This window comes from Anolis carolinensis, chromosome 4 (assembly GCF_035594765.1).
Source record: "Anolis carolinensis isolate JA03-04 chromosome 4, rAnoCar3.1.pri, whole genome shotgun sequence".
Lineage (NCBI taxonomy): Eukaryota > Metazoa > Chordata > Lepidosauria > Squamata > Dactyloidae > Anolis > Anolis carolinensis.
In genome coordinates this window covers 234,232,157-234,248,637 of record NC_085844.1, presented here as the reverse complement: position 1 = coordinate 234,248,637, position 16,481 = coordinate 234,232,157, and the positions used below count along the sequence as shown (strand labels likewise).

The 16,481-nt window shown below is 39.1% G+C and overlaps 1 protein-coding gene across 2 annotated transcripts in view; it reads right to left on the bottom strand.

The window, feature by feature from the left end:
* cass4 (Cas scaffold protein family member 4) overlaps positions 1-16,481 on the bottom strand; it is a 51,068-nt gene that overhangs the window by 29,672 nt on the left and 4,915 nt on the right. The window contains exons 2-3 of one of the 2 annotated variants that reach the window (XM_062978955.1): positions 14,438-14,674; positions 12,361-12,619 (exon numbers count right to left, since the gene is read on the bottom strand). The exons of the other annotated variant lie outside the window; for it this stretch is intronic. Of the exons in view, the coding sequence (XP_062835025.1) occupies positions 12,361-12,372 (12 nt within the window). The 5' untranslated portion in view covers positions 12,373-12,619; positions 14,438-14,674. The remainder of the gene's footprint in view (positions 1-12,360; positions 12,620-14,437; positions 14,675-16,481) is intronic. 2 annotated transcript variants of the gene reach the window in all.

The following is a 16,481-nucleotide window of genomic DNA, read 5'->3' as shown; positions in this document are numbered from 1 at the left end:
GGTTTGTGTAAATAAAAGCAAAGATGTAAACGGAAGCTTTATCACCGTCTTTAAATCAAGATAAAGTCTGCTGTGTAATAAGACTTATCACTTTAGGCTTGAGTGAAACAATAACAGTATCTTTATTCAGGTTCAAGAGTTCACACACATACACAGGGCAACAGTATGTAACAGTCCTTTTAAAAATATGTAACAGTTCTTTTAAATATGCCTCATTTCTTCTTTAAATAGTCAAATTTTGGAGAGCACGACAGACATTACATTCCTGACTAAAAATCTAGTCCGCTCCTTTCTCTGACTTTCCAGAAGAGAAGACAAACTGAAACTGAAAACGTCAGTTTGGAAAAACCGTTGGTCTGGCTCTGCCAAAGGTAGCAACCAATCAGAATGCTGCTGGCTCAGCAGCTGTCGCCATAGCAACCCTTTCCAATGAACTCGTCGCAATATGGAGTCTTTATTTCATATTCCCTCGGAATACAATGTCACTTGTACGCAGATGATGTCCAACTCTGTCACTCCTTTCCACTTATTACTAAGGGGGCTGTGCAGGTCCTGAACCTTTGCTTGGCAGCTGTGTTGGACTGGACGAGAGCAAACAAATTGAAATTGAATCCAGAAAAGACAGAGGTCCTCATGGTCAGTTGTAAGTCCAAAACCCTTGAAGGTGCAGGTTCGCATTCTAGATTCATCATTGAGCCTGGAACCCCAGGTCTTGGCAGTTCCTAGGGGAGTTTTTGCACAATTAAAATTTGTGTGCCAGTTGTGTCTGTACCTTGGGAAGCTTGGCTTGGCCACGGTGGTCCACGCTCTTGTTACATCCTGAATAGACTACTGCAACGTGCTCTACATGTGGTTGCTTTTGAAGACTATTTGGAAGCTTCAGCTAGTCTAATGGGCGTCAGCCAGATTGCTCACTGAGTGGCGTACAGGGAGCACACCACTCCCCTGTTACATCAACTCCACTGGCTGCCAGTCTGCTACCGAACAAAAATGCCTTAAATGGTTCCGGCCCAGCTTACTTGTCTGAACATATTTCTCTCTATGAACCATCTTGGAGGTTAAGATTGTCAGTTGAGGCCTTGCTCTTGATCCCACCACCTTCACAAGCACGATTGGTGGGGACAAGAGATAGGGCCTTTTCAGTGATGGCCCCGCGTCCCTCCCTAGTGAAATCATATTGGCCTTCTATCCTTTCAGGAAAAAACTCAAAACATGGCTGTGGGACCAGGCATTCGAGCAGCAAACGCAACAATAATAATAAAGATTTAAGTGTCTGATAATCATCAGACCCTGGACTATGACCTAGATTTGTATAATTTTTAAATGATGTTTTATAGTTGATGTTTTCATTATCTGTTTTAATTTTAATTTGTTTCTCTAATTGTTGTTTCGGCATCTAATGAATGCTGGTTGTGAAGCCGCCCTGAGTCTTTCACACACACACACACACACACACACACACACACACACACACACACACACCCTCCGTGGGAGTGAGAAGGATATATGAAATAAATAAAATAACTACAAACTACTGAAATTGCCACCAGCCTTTACAAACTACTAGAACTACAACTACTCTTCCATATTAACAGAAATTAGGATCATCAAAAATGTTGGAAAATAGCAAGGTAAAGAAAAATCCTTTTTAAACCCAAGAGAACACTTCTCTAGGAACCTCTAAGTCTTCCAGCACAATTCTGTGGTCATCTTCTGCTTGACATTGACCATAAAATAATGCTGAAGGGCCCACAAATGTCTAGGAAAGTGTTCCTTCCAGTTATCTTTAGATTGTCCATTGCAATGCTATGTTGGAAGTTGACTGTAGATTCACACTGAAAGATCTAGAGATTCTGAGAGAGAACGTATTAATCACATCTGCTAAAGTGAAACCTGCAAATGTGACATGCCAAAGGTATTCCTTAATTAATACACAAAAATTACAAAATAGGAATAGGAAAGTCATGAATTAAAAATTAACTTCTTACTTTCCTACCAATTGTATGAATGACAGTAAAACCTAAGATTGATTGTCTCTTTTATACATACATGAACCTTTGACTTTTTTACTTTTTATCTCAGAAAGACAACCTACACTGAGAATAAATATCTGGAATGAAGCGAACCTGTGTCAACAATGGGTGCCACTTTCATTTAGAAACCCACATGTCAAATAGGTTTAAAAACCTAGTCCTAAGAGAGTGCAAATGGCTTAAACGATTTAAAGCTACATTAACGACCTCTCGGTGAAGCTTCACGCAGGGCTTCATTTGGTGAATTTTGTCTAGTCCTGGTTACCACCTTCACTGTGTTTTTAAACTGGGAAGCATTCAGTACAGACACAGGCAGGTGGCAGAAGGTCCAAATGTCCATTAAAAGGGCTGAAAGATGGAAGTGCTTCCATGGGGCAACCTAAGATTATTGGTATGCATTCAACAAGAGCTTACAGCATTAGTACCTGGGTGAAAGAAAAATAATTTTGCTACTTAAGGTGGAGAAAAAAAAATCCCCCCTTCCCCAATTCATTCCATATACAACCCCCAACTGGACTAATAGGTATATCTTATTTCAAAATGAGTGACAGTCAGAATTTGGTTTTAAAAAAAAAACAAATCCAGCCACTTTTTGGATGTTATGGGGCAGTATCCTTCACCATACCTAATTCAGCAGAATAGCTTGGTCTGTGTGTGAGGTTTTTTTTTTTTTGGGGGGGGGGGGATAGAAAATCTGCATTGCTTCCAGATTACTAAATCTTCCATCTATGGAAGCTGCCTCGCTTTCCCCAATGGCAGAGCCAGTCCCTGTCCACCTCTAAGTCTATTTCTGTCTCTCTCTGCATACTCTAACCTTTTCCTTATATTCGCATTTCCCTACTCTACATTTTCATATTATCTTGTGAAAACACAACTTCCTCTCCATTGCTTGAGGGTTCTGAACATTTTTAGTATCTGCAACCAGCAGCAACATTTCTTTGACAAACCAGCGACTCCTTCCTACCCAGCAAAGAAGCACAGCTAATAAGCTTGAATCCAAAATCCAACAGAGCAAAAGCCTATCTTACTTACAGTGAAGGAATCCCTATTTATCTTATATATTTAATTTATATCCATTATTCTCCCAGAGTGGTACAGTAGAATCTCACTTATCCAAGCTAAAAAGGCCGGCCGAAACTTGGATAAGCGAATATCTTGGATAATAAGGAGGGATTAAGGAAAAATCTATTAAACGTCAAATTAGGTTATGATTTTACAAATTAAGCACCAAAACATCATGTTATACAACAAATTTGACAGAAAAAGTAGTTCAATACACAGTAATGTTATGTTGTAATTACTATATTTATGAATTTAGCACCAAAATATCATGATATATTTAAAACGTTGACTACAAAAATGGCTTGGATAATCCAGAAACTTGGATAAGCGAGGCTTGGATAAGTGAGACTCTACTGTACCTAAGGTGGCTTGCAAAAGCAATAGGTTAATCACCTTATACGTATTTCTGCATTTAATTTACAACATGTGTAGTTTACTGCCGGTGATGAAGACATAAATTCTTCCTCATCTGTGTCTCTCGTTCGGAAACTTTTTAAAGCTGTTTTTTGTCTCTTAGGCATTTATAACAGGATTAAATTTTGTCATTCTTTGTGGTTGTTTCCATCTTATCCTTAATTTAAAAATGTATTGAATGATTAAGAAGTGTTTTTGTTAATATATATATTCAACAGCAAATCAAAACGTTTAAACATTCGTTTTATTTAAAAGGGGTTTTTTTTTATCCTATGGGGTCAGTCTCCAGTGAGCAAAGGGACCTTGAGATGTTTTTTTTCCCTGGGAAATATGTCTGTTCCTTCAAAGAAGAAGGAAGGATGGAAAGATGATTGTAGTGTTTTTATTTATTTTCCTTCTTTCCCCAGAAACTGGGACTCTGGGTAGATGATCAACATTAAAAAATATACACAAATACAGAAATAAAAACACATAAAATATATTGCTAAAATTCATGTAAACTATCCACTAAATTAAAGCCATCAAAAGGAAACTATTAAAAACTATGATGGAAGTGAACAAAACAACACACTTGCAACCTATAAGCCTATCAGAGCATTGATAAGTAGCTTAGGCAATGTTGCTATATTATATGCACCATTTTAAGGTCTGAAAGGAGGAGGGGAGGAAGAGGAAGGAAAAAAAAAAGATCCAAGCAAAAGTCAACTTTCTCCAGCATATTTTCATGCTGAAATGTGCTTTCCTCTTTTCTGTGTCTAAATTTAAACAGTGACTCTTGCTGATTTCTCAACCCAAATCAAAGCTCAACTCCAAAGATATGGGCTGACTTTACAGCATCAAAGGCTATATGAAAGTTTGCTTGCACCAGAAAACACTTTACATAATCCCAATGCATTTATTTATTTATTTATTTATTTATTTATTTATTTTTTACAATATTTATATCCCACCCTTCTCACCCAACAGGGAACTCAGGGCGGCTTACAATAAAACACATATATAAAAATTATACAGTGCAATATAAATCAGTTAAAAAATTATTATTATTAACTTACATCAGTATTCATAAAACACATTATAAAATACAGGTAGGTGTGTTCAGTTCAAAAAACTGGGTCTGTCGATTGAGTTCCAGCGTACATGATAATAATTAACGCTGCCAATTATTTAATTTAATGTAATTTAACATTACTAGTAAAGAAACATCAGATAATACAAACAATTGCCTAAAAAGGTGATGAGGTGTCCATCTCTACTGTGTTTCCCTGAAAATAAGACAGTGTCTTATATTAATTTTTGCTCCCAAAGATGCTCTAGTTCTTATTTTCAGGGGGTGTCTTATTTCTCCATGAAGAAGAATTCACATTTATTGTTGAACAAAAAAAGAACATTTATTATATACTGTACAGTAGTTGTTATCACAAACCAGCATAACCAGACAAACTGTGAATCCTATCAAGAATGTCTTGTTACTACCATTATTTCCATGTACAATACTCTATGGTAGGTACATTTACCGATCCTGCATGTTCTGGTGTTCTGTTCATTGGGCATGCTTTGAAACAAAAACTTTGCTAAGTCTTACTTACTTACTTACTTACTTATATTTAGCAATTCAGCAAAACCTCTACTAGGTCTTATTTTCTGGGGATGTCTTATTTTAGGGAAAACAGCGTAGATGTCTTCAAAAAGGGGCTGGACAGCTCCCTACTGAGGATGTTCTGTGCTGTGCAGAGGGTTGGACTTGATGACCCAAGAGGCCCTTTTCTGCTCTATAATTCAATGACTCTATTACATTTAAGACTGTGAGAGACATTTGAATCATTAATTTTCTTGTTGTGACTCAGTTGACTTGATTGTGTTTTTTGGGGGGAGGGTCTTATTATCAACACGCCCAAGGGCAGTGTTTGAAAAGTTGTGATTGTATGATCAACACCAGAATTCCCCAGTGACACTAATGGCTGGAAATTTTGATGAAAAATTTCTCTAAGCTCTGGCTATGATCATATGATTGTTATTGGATGAATACATTTAAATAAGCAAAATGATATTTGGGCTTCTATTTGAAGGTCATGGCAACAGCATTTCTACACAAAGGAAATGACTCTAGGAAAAGAAGCCTGAGCCCACAGACCCGCCTCTCCCCTAAAGTATCTCCCACTCTGCTAGTCTATTAATAAGGACAGTAAGCACCTTTCCTTCATTCTCATTTCCTTTCTGAAGAAATATGTAGCCACAGTGACTCACAGCACATTGACAGCTGAGGAGGAAAAAAATGGCATATAGCCTGTTGTAGCAGCTGCCCACTTATATATCACTATGTAAGTCAGAGCTTGGAAATGTCACTTTTTGTACTGTATCTCCCAGAATCCTCCAGGCAACATGGCCATTGAAATATACTTCAGAAAAGAATCCAGGAACAATTAGAGGTAACTATTCTAGCACAATATGCTAAAAACTGCTTTTGAAAGACCCACTTGCATGACAATACTCCAAGTACATCCAGCTATATTGTTCTGACCACTTAAGAGAGTTTGTACTACTTCACAATAGTCCTCAAAACATTGTACAGAGGTGAATGGCAGTAGTGCATAGTGGCTCCAATGCCAGCTGAACAACAAATCTGCTCCACATTTTGGTCCAACCATTGATAAAACTACTGAAGGAGCTAATCCTAATTTCGCAATATGATTCAGCACCTTGGACAAGACCTTCAAAATTTGGTCTGAGCAGATTGACTGATTCCTTAAAATTGCAAACACCAATCACTACTGGATTTAAGCCTTATATTTTGGAGTTCACATAGAGAAAGATAGGGAGGCAGAAAAGTCCTAGGATCATCCCCTTTTCTTTCCAGTCTGTGATAACAAAGAATACTCTTAAAATCCAATCTAGCATTTGTTTGCAGAATTAAAGTGAGTTTACAACTTTCATACCATTAAAATATGAAGGACTTAATTTCTCTTTCATTCCCACTCTCTGTGCTCCTGGGATATACTTGAATCTTGAAACCATGAATGAGGAAGCATGTGCCTCCCAAGGCATTTTGAAAACCTCAGGAACCCAGTACTCCACTTCCCCATGAGGGGCTGTCACACATAAAATTGGGAATGAGGATCAGCTAGGCAGAATGCAGGACTCCAAGGTTCAAATAAGATTTGTTGTGGTCTTCTCAACTCTTACCAACTCCCTACCCAGCTAAAATCATCCTATCACCTGCCAGAGTCCTACACACCCTTCCTCTTTTATTCTATCTGAATACATAAAGTGCATACTGTAGTGCCAACATCAACTCAGTTTCTTCCCCCTCCCTTTCACTAATGTGAACTTGGTTTTTGCAACAGCATTTCCTGGTAGAGGAGCTGCAGAGCTCTCAAAAGCTTGCACACATTGTGTGTGCCTTCTGGTGGTCCTTATAAAATGTAGTACAGTAAACTGGATTTTGGAACATTCTTAGAACCAAACCAGTTTGTTACAGTGGCAGTGGTTCTTGTGTGCTATCAAGTCATTTCTGACCTATGGTGACCTTAAGATGACCCTAACATGGGATTTTCTTATCAGAATTGAATGAAAGGGATTTTGCTCTGGTTTGTCCAAAATTATCATGGAGTTTTCTGGGACTGAGGGTATGTGATTTGCACAAGGTTATCCAGTGGGTAACCTATAGCTGAGCAGGGATTTGAACCCTGATTGTCCCAGTGTCCTTGTCCAACACTCAGACCATTATAGCATGCTGGTTTTTCAAGGTATAGTTATTTAGAATTTTTGTTGTTTATTTGTTCAGTCACTACTGACTCTTCATGACCTCATGGATCAGCCCACACCAGAGCTCCCTGTCAGCCTTCTCATTATGTGGCCAAAGTACTACATCTTTGCCTCTAATATCCTTCCCCCAGTGAGCAGTTGGGTTTTATTTTCTGGAGTATGATCTTCTGTAGGTCCCAGGGATTCTCAGAATTTTCCTCCAACACCACAGTTTAAAAGCGTCTATCTTCCTTTACTCAACTTTCCTTATGGTCCAGCTCTTGCATCCATAGGTTACTATGGGGAGTACCATTGCTTTAATTATGTGGACCTTCGTTGCCAGTGTAATGTCTGTATTCTTCACTACTTTCAAGATTTGTTATTGCTCTCCTCCCAAAAAATAAATGTCTTCTGATTTCCTGGCTGCAGTCTGCGTCTTGCATGTGCACACATAAATATACTTTACATCTCACAGCAAAACACAATACAGCTGCAAGTTGTACAGAAAGTTTATGCCATTACATAAGTGACAGCATATGCTTCCAAGAAAGGCAATTGCCCGGTCCTTTATAATCCATTCATATCCCCCCTCATTTTTTTTCTTTCACAATAAAATCCAACAAAGTGGACACAAAACTGAATAGTTTCATTATGCCTTTTGAATATTATCTAGGAGTCCATCACCTGGAACTACTTTGGGTCAAGATATTAACAGAACTCAAGTCCAATGAGATTCTGGTACAGATTATTACTTTAGAAACCATAGACAATGACATAAATGTTTATGGGATGAACTCCATCCACAGGTTTGCTCATTCTTCTCAAAAGAGCACTGTTTGTGCACATGTTTAAATTGTATACGCTCCTTGTGTACATTTCTCCATTGATTAAACCAGGCATGTCCAAAGTTTGGCTTGGGGGCCAACTGATTAAACCATGCATTTATATTGTGTGTGCATTTGAAAATTTCTATTCGTATCTTTCAAATGTAGACTTTTCACATCTGTCCACATCAGTCTGCATACGAAAAAATCCCAAAGCATAGACTGCATCAGCCCATAGCCACTCCAAAGCATTTCAACTGAGAAAAAATGCTGGAGTTGATTCCTCACATGTCTATATTTTATATCTTTGTGTCAATACATTTTTGAGTTAATAATTGGTTCTAGTCATCAAAGATGACGTCTGTATCTGACAATGTGGGAGCTGTAATCTACTATTGTAAATATTTTCACTCATGAAGATAACAGAAAACTCTTTGTTGTTTTTGGTGTAACAGGGTTACTCCTCCAAAACTGACAGAACTATGACTATTGAAGTTGTTCACCTTGAACAAATAATCATCCATTGAGTCCTTGCTGAGATAGGACTAATACTCCCAGATAAATTCTTTTGAAATAGCCTCCTAAACTATGTTAATTTATTTCAACGATATTATGGCAGACTGGCACACTGATTTTAAGGGATTTCAAATAAAAGGAAAAGAATAGCAGGTATGGGGCAACCACAGTACTCAATGGTTCTGAATTCTTACTTATGATAACTCCACTAAACCAAAACATAGAATCTGTACCAAACAATTTAATTTGAACTGAAATATGCAGACACATCTCAGCGTGCGTCTACATTGCAGAAGTATTGCAGGTGATCCAATTTTAACTGCCATGCCTCAATGCTAGGGAATCATTGAGCTATAATTTTACAAAGCCTGTAGCCTTTTCTGTTAAAGAGTGATGTGCCTCACTGAACTACAATTCCCAGGATTTCATAGTCTTGAGTCTTCTTCACTGTGTCAGGTTGTGATCCCCAGGTTGTGCCAGTCAGCTTTCATACGATGTTATTTCTAGTGCCCACTTTTTGCTTGATAGTAAAGCAGTGCTTCTTGTAAGTCAGACAGAGCTCCCTGCTTGGGCGGTGATGGCACGATCGTCAGTATAGATGAAATTCTCTGTCCCTTCTGGCAGTGGCTGGCCATTTGTGTAAATGTTAAACATTGATGGAGCAAGCACACTCCCCTGAGGGAGGCTGTTCTTCTGTTTTTGCCATCTGCTCTCTGACCCTGGAATTCAACAAAAAAAAAAAGCTCCTGTTTCATAGCAGATTTCCTATGAAGTGGGTAAGGTGGTAGTCCGTTGTGATATTATAAGTTTTTCTCAGGAGAAGGCTATGGTTTACAGTGTCATAAGCTGCTGACAGGTCTATGAAGACAGCTCCTGTAATCTGCTGCCTTTCAAACCTTCTATGTGCTGGGAAGACATCTGCCCTTGCCCTTTGCTACTCTGCTGCTGAATACGCATGCCCAGTGTGGAATACATCTCACCACGTTAAAACAGTGGATGTGGCTCTTAACGAGACATGTCGCATTATCACAGGATGTCTACGTCCTACACCACTGGAGAAATTATACTGCTGGCATTGCACCACCGGACATCCACCGGCAAGTAGCAGTCAACAATGAAAGGACCAAGGCATTGACATCTCCGGCTCACCTCCTGTTCAGATATCAGCCAGCACACAATGCCTTAAATCAAGAAATAGCTTTCTAAGACCTACAAAGATACTTGCAGGAACACCTCAGTAAGCGAGAGTCCAAAAGTGGCAGGCTAAAACCCGGAACCTTACTCAGTGGCTGACGCTGGATGAGAGACTCCCCCCCTTAGCACACAGAAGACTGGGTAACTTGGAAGGTGCTGAACAGACTGCGCTCTGGCACCATGAGATGCAGAGCCAACCTTAAGAAATGGGGCTACAAAGTGGAGTCATCAACATGCAACTGTGGAGAAGAGCAAGCCACAGACCACCTACTGCAATGCATTCTGAGCCCTGCTACATGCACAATGGAGGACCTTCTAACAGCAACACCAGAGGCACTCCAAGCGGCCAGCTACTGGGCAAAAGACATTTAGTATTAATGCCAAGTTTTTGTTCTTAAAAAAATCTCTATGTTTGCAAATCCATTACAACTTGTTCCCTTGGTTTGCTTCTGACACGAGAAATAAATAAATAAATAAATAGTCTTGATCTATTTTCATAATAAAAGTAGAGGCTAGTGAAAGAAAAAGACATCCTTGGATGCTTTTTGTAAGAACCCTTCAAATGAAAGATCGAAACTTTTTTCTTTACTTATGCAAGATTATTTCATTTCAGATGGGTACGTGTTTGCTGAAACATAAGCACAAGTTTGCAAAAACACGTTGAATAGCTCTTAATTTTTTGTATTGAAGGAATTTTTCTATTCTTTTTGTGTTATTTCTGCCTCTGGTTCTGCTAGTAAAGAAGCAGCACCCAAATGTTCTGTAACAGAAGTTGTCCCCAGGAAACATAGCTACTTTGTTAACTGATGGTCATGTTTGTTTTTTTAACTTTCAAGCAAGTTTGTTAACTTGCTCTCAGCTGATTGAAAAAAATAATCCTTTCTTGCAATGCTATAATTCAAGCTTAATTCATTTAAATTAATTAATTGTACTTTTCAGGACAGTCATTTCTTTTAAAATCATTTACTTAACAATAAATAGTCACAATAGTATCTATCTGCAACTGCAAGGTACAACACATCAGAAAATCACATTGGTTTTTGCTGTACTACGGGGAGTATCACATATTCCAATGTTCCCTCATTCAGGAAAAATGAAATCCCCAAATATAGAAAAGTGACATTTTAAATGTGAAGCTTGAAAAGTGAAGCTAGAAAATCCTGGATGTAATAATTTGGGAATGCTGTATTTTTTATTTCAGGTATCAGTTGAAATGCAAGACATAGGGCAGGTAAGATACTAACAACAGAGGGTCAGAATAGGATTTGAAGCAGCTATATTTGAGTATTTCTTCATTACATGTAACAAATGCCATTGTTTTAATGCCATCTGAATTGGTTTTTATGGAGTGTGTGCAAGAGAACATCCTCGTTATTGTAATCACAGCATTGCTCAGAAACTAATAACCATTTGTTGTTGTGTGCTTTCAAGTTGTTTCCTACTTATGCCAATCCTAAGGTAAATCTGTTACAAAATTTTCTTGATAATAGTTTTTCAAAGAAACCTTGCCTTTGCCTTCCTTCAAGACTGAGACAGTATGAATCCCCTATGATCTCACAGTAGGTCTCTATGGCTAATTGGGGACTTGTATCCTGGTCTCCAGAATTATAGTCCGACACCCAAATCACACCACCCTGGCTCCCATTAACATCCTCCCAGCAAAACATGGGACAATATATATGTGATTGCCACAATTAGTAAGCCTTTTGCTGATAAATAATCAGTTCCAACTCATCTATAAGACTATCAGATTAAAAGTGGTATGAAATGTTGTGCATGCAATATGTTTACAAGAGAATAAAATTGTATTTTATCTCTCGCCTCCCTAACACCAAAAATAATTTTCCTTTCTTTATAGTTATTTTTTTCATAGTTTGATAGAATTGTAGAAAATGACAGAATACCTATATAATGAGATTTAAAATGTATTAATGAAAAAGCTAACTTAAAAAATAGTTGTCATACCTATTTGGGGAACATTTAGTGCAACTTTACATATAGCTACTCAGAAACAAGCAAGAATGACTAGGGTTGCTTTTATTATTTCTATACTACTGTTATCACTGTTATTGCTGCATAATAAAAATAGATATGGCCATCCATCAAAAATATTATCTGGGTAGCTTCTTCTTTCAGACTAGCAAAAAAAAAACCCCATTCTATTCAATGTTCAATAAAATGTTCAATGTATACAGTGTGTGCACATGTATGTCTGTATTTATATACATGCCTGTTGACTTATGACATCCTAATGAATTTTCAAAGCATCTTCTTGGGCGAACAATACTCAGTTCCTTCCTCTAAAATGCAGCCTATATCACCGGTATTTGTTGGTGATCTCTCATCCATGTATCAGCCAGAGTTGTCTCTGCTTAGCTTTCAAAAATCAGATGGGAGCTGGTGTTTTCAGGATATCCTTAGAAAGACAACAAACAATCCAAATGCAAACTATTTCTCCTTGTAAAGTTATATCTTGTATATGATCTATAGCTTTACACAGGTAGATAAATTTGTAAAATCAGATCTACAAAGCCTTCAATATGCAGTTGTAATAAGCAAGGTTTGCTACTCACGTTCACTTTCATTTTGCCGCTTTCCCTTAAAGCCTTTCCTGGTCCATTAAGGCACACTGGCAAAAAAGGTATCTGGCTTTCCTCCTTCAAGTAAAGCAGGACAGGCAACCAAACAGCAGAAATTGTATTGTGTCAAGTTGCTTGCAAAACCTCTTTCGCCTAATTCGCTGCCCAAAGACGGTGGAGTAATTTTAGAGTGAATTTGAGAGAGGAAGGAACTTCATTGCACAGTTCGTTTTTCTCCTGTGTTGCAATTGGCCTGTAGGGATCCCCATGCAAATAAGGGTATGAATATTTAGCATCCCCAGGATCAAAGGGGAGATGAGGATTGGGCAGATAAAAAGCCATGGGAAAAAGAAAGAGATAATTATTTTTTTAAAATAACATATAATAAAAATAAAACCTCATAAAATAAATGCAGTGCAAAAGAGTTTTCTTATTCTTCTACGGGAATTTTTAAACTTGTTAATGCTTTACTTCCCAGTTTGACTCCTAATACCCTGAATTTTAATTCATTATCTTAAAGTCTCAGCATTGTTAGCTTTTTGAATTTTAACTACTTTGCCTTGCTTCAATGATTCCGTCTCAAATTACCCGGAACAAAGTCTTAGGAATGACATCTTTTTAAGGGTGAGGGTGGCACAGAGGACGGATTGGACAGAACAAAGCAGAAGAGAGCCATGAAAATGAAATACTTTCACTGGGGGCTGGCTATTCAAATTGACCATCTGGTCCTGGCTGCTTAATCACTTTTTAACATTCTCTGGTTTGGGTTGATTCTCCTGGGATTATTTTACGCATTGCTTTTCTCTTTTGTCTCCAACCCCTCTCCCCTGATGCTGCCACCTTTGTGTAAAATAGACCTTTCTCTTATTACACAATGTGACACGATTTTTGTCCCGGGGTTATAAATATCATTTTCTAATTGGTTCTATCATAAAACATGGAAATAGTTTATTAAACTGCAAAAAACTACATTTTTGTGGGACACCCTACAGCACATTTTTGCTATAGTTCTTCAATGAACATCTCATTGAGTCTCAACCAATCCAATACTCTGTGGCAGCCACAAAAACGAAGTTTCCAAAGGATAACAACTATTTTCAAAGTAAGTACTGCACAATTAAACAGGAAATAACACATTCAAATCAGGAACAGACTTTTTTTCAAATTGTGTTACATGGTGTTATTTATAGATACCATCTTTCTGATAATTTATGGGTCTTTGGCACATTCATCTTAAGTGGGTCTTTAAACAAAATACAGTTACCTATGTACAAGATAAGACACAAGAGCAAACTAAGAGAAACCTCAGGGTTCACGCCATAAAAAATATTTAGAGAAAAGCTCCCTGGAAAGGAATACAATTTTTTGTGCCAGGAGCGACTTGAGAAACTGCAAATCACTTCTGATGCAAGAGAATTGGCTGTCTGCAAGGATGTTGCCCAGATATTTTGATGTTTACCATCCTTGTGGGAGGCTTCTCTCATGTCCCGGCATGGAGCTGGAGCTGATAGACAGAGCTCATCTGTGCTCTCCCTGGGTTGGATTCAAACTGGCAACCTTTAGGACAGCAAGTCAACCTTCAAGTCAGCAGTTCTGTCAGCACAAGGGTTTTACCCACTGTGCCACGGGGGCATACAATTAATACAAAGGGAGGATGGTGGAATAGAGTATACTGAAAGAGGGAATAAATTGCTGGCTGGAAGATGAGTTTGCAAAGAACAAGCATTGCTTTTCCCAAATAATGTTGGTGTTTTTTTAAAAAAAAAGGAGCTGATTAAATGGTAAAAATGTTGAGATCTGGGCATAGATCAAGTGTTAGATCTAGATTTACATATATTTCTCAGGCCTGTTCCACACAGCTGAATAAAATCCCACATTATCTGCTTTGAACTTGGATATATGGCAGTGTGGACTCAGATAACCCAGTTCAAAGCAAATATTGTGGGTTATTCTGCCTTGATATTCTGAGTTATATGGCTGTGTGGAAGGGCTCTCAGACACATTTGAAACCATGTTTGTATCCTAATAACAAGCTTACAAAATAGGTTATCAGTGGAAGAAAGGAACTCACCCAAAGTCACCTGGAGCCCCCGGTGGCGCAATGTATTAAACCCTTGTGCTAGCAGGACTGCTGACCAAAAAGCGGTTCAAATCCGGGGCGCGGGGTGAGCACCTGTCTGTCAGTTCCAGCTTCCCATGTGGGGACATGAGAGAAATCTCCCACAGAAACATCTGGGCATCCCCTGGGCAATGTACTTGCAGACGGCCAATACTTGCAGTTGCTCAAGTCGCTCCTCACACACACAACCTGGAGAGTATAATGGCTTAGTGCAGGACTCTGGATGTTTTCTTACACCATTTCTCAAAATCCCCAATCCAAATACACCCCTCCCAAATCCCCACAATGGCCTGGAAATTCTAGAAAGTATAATCCAAAAAAGTAACCTTTTCAAGCTGTGGTTAATTAACAATGGACTGCCTGAATATGGGATTTTTTAAAATTTAAGATGAAGACAATGCACTGACTGCACAGGGCTATTGGGGGAAGAGAATAAGTTAATGGAGTCAACTTTTTGCCACTTAATGGTTTTATACTTAATACTATCACACCGAGTCAATGGAATTTACTTCCAAATATATGTGTAACATCTGTCATCCAGCTAAAAATACACAGTTGTGTAAAACACAGGATATACTCTGGTAGTAGGATGATGAAGTGGTTTGTGTACTGGATTTTGAGAGGCCAGGTTTTGTATTCCTGCTCAGCCATGGAAATCCATGGGGCCACCTTGAGCAAGTCATACTCTCTCAGTCTCAGAAGAAAGCAATAACCAACCACCACTGGACAAATCTTTCCAAGAAGACTCTAGATTAGGATTACCATATTTTAGAGTCAACTTGAAAGCGCACAGGAACAAATTTAATTTTCAGAATAAGGGTCCACGTGATCAGAACAGCAAAGAGCTGCCCTTACTTAACATTTTGCCTTTCTTTACTAATCTATACACAACTATATATGTTTCTGCAGAAGAAAGTCCCGCTGAATGTACACTACCATGTAAGGATAGCCTAAAAAAAGAGCCTTTTTTTATCAGACCAAAGGTCTATCAAGTCCAGCACACTGTTCCCACTTCCCACAGAGGTCAACCAGATGTCTCTGGGAAAGAAGAGAAATCAACAAACATGATGTAAGGGAAAATACAAAAACAGACTCATGTCCACATTTAGCTAGCCTTATTGTCTTTCATTCTAAGGATAATATAAAACCATGGAATTTGTGCAGGTATGCATGAGTAGAGCACAGGTTATGGCAGGGGATTAGATTGGATAGCCCTTGGGGTGTCTTCCAACTCTATGATTCTTAGGGTCAGTGTCACAACTGTCCCCCTCGATGGATTGTCACCTTGCCGTGGTGAGGGGGCTTGCGTGTTCCGATGAACCTGTGGGCACAACCACTGGAGTGATGCACTCCCAGGAGTGGCCGCAGGGGAGGATCCAGACCAAGCACAATCCGAAGACCCAAAGACCTCAACGGCGGAGCAAGCGGAGGATAACATGGTACATGTTACAACGGCTGTGAAGGCGGAAGAAGGCTGCAACAGACTGAGAAGCCACTCTCGTTGTGTTAACTACACCACTGATGGAACCTCACTCTGTGAAGACTATGTGTTGACCGGCCGTGCACCGATCTCCACACATTAAAAAAAATCACGCACAGGCGTCTTCCAACAAAAAATAAAAACAAACCTACAAAAGTCCCATGGCGATCAGTGAGTGGCGACGGGGGCAGGACTGTGAAATCTGGAAGCCCCTAGTCAGACTGGCACATGGACGGTGGATATGGACTCAGTCGTTCTACCTCAAGGACCGAGGCAGTTGAGTAGTCCGGCAGCTGTATCCATGACTGAGCAGCCCTTTTTAGGATCCGCTCTGCTCACCCCACAAGGGGAAGGGGCTAGAAAAGGTGCCCTAAACATAGTCTGCCTCTCCTACCCTGACTGGACTGCCGCGTCCAGAGGGGTCACCACTCTGCGGCCAAAAAAGAAAAATGAACTTTGGAACATGGAACATACGGACATTGTTAGATAACACTGACAGCGAGCGCCCTGAACGCA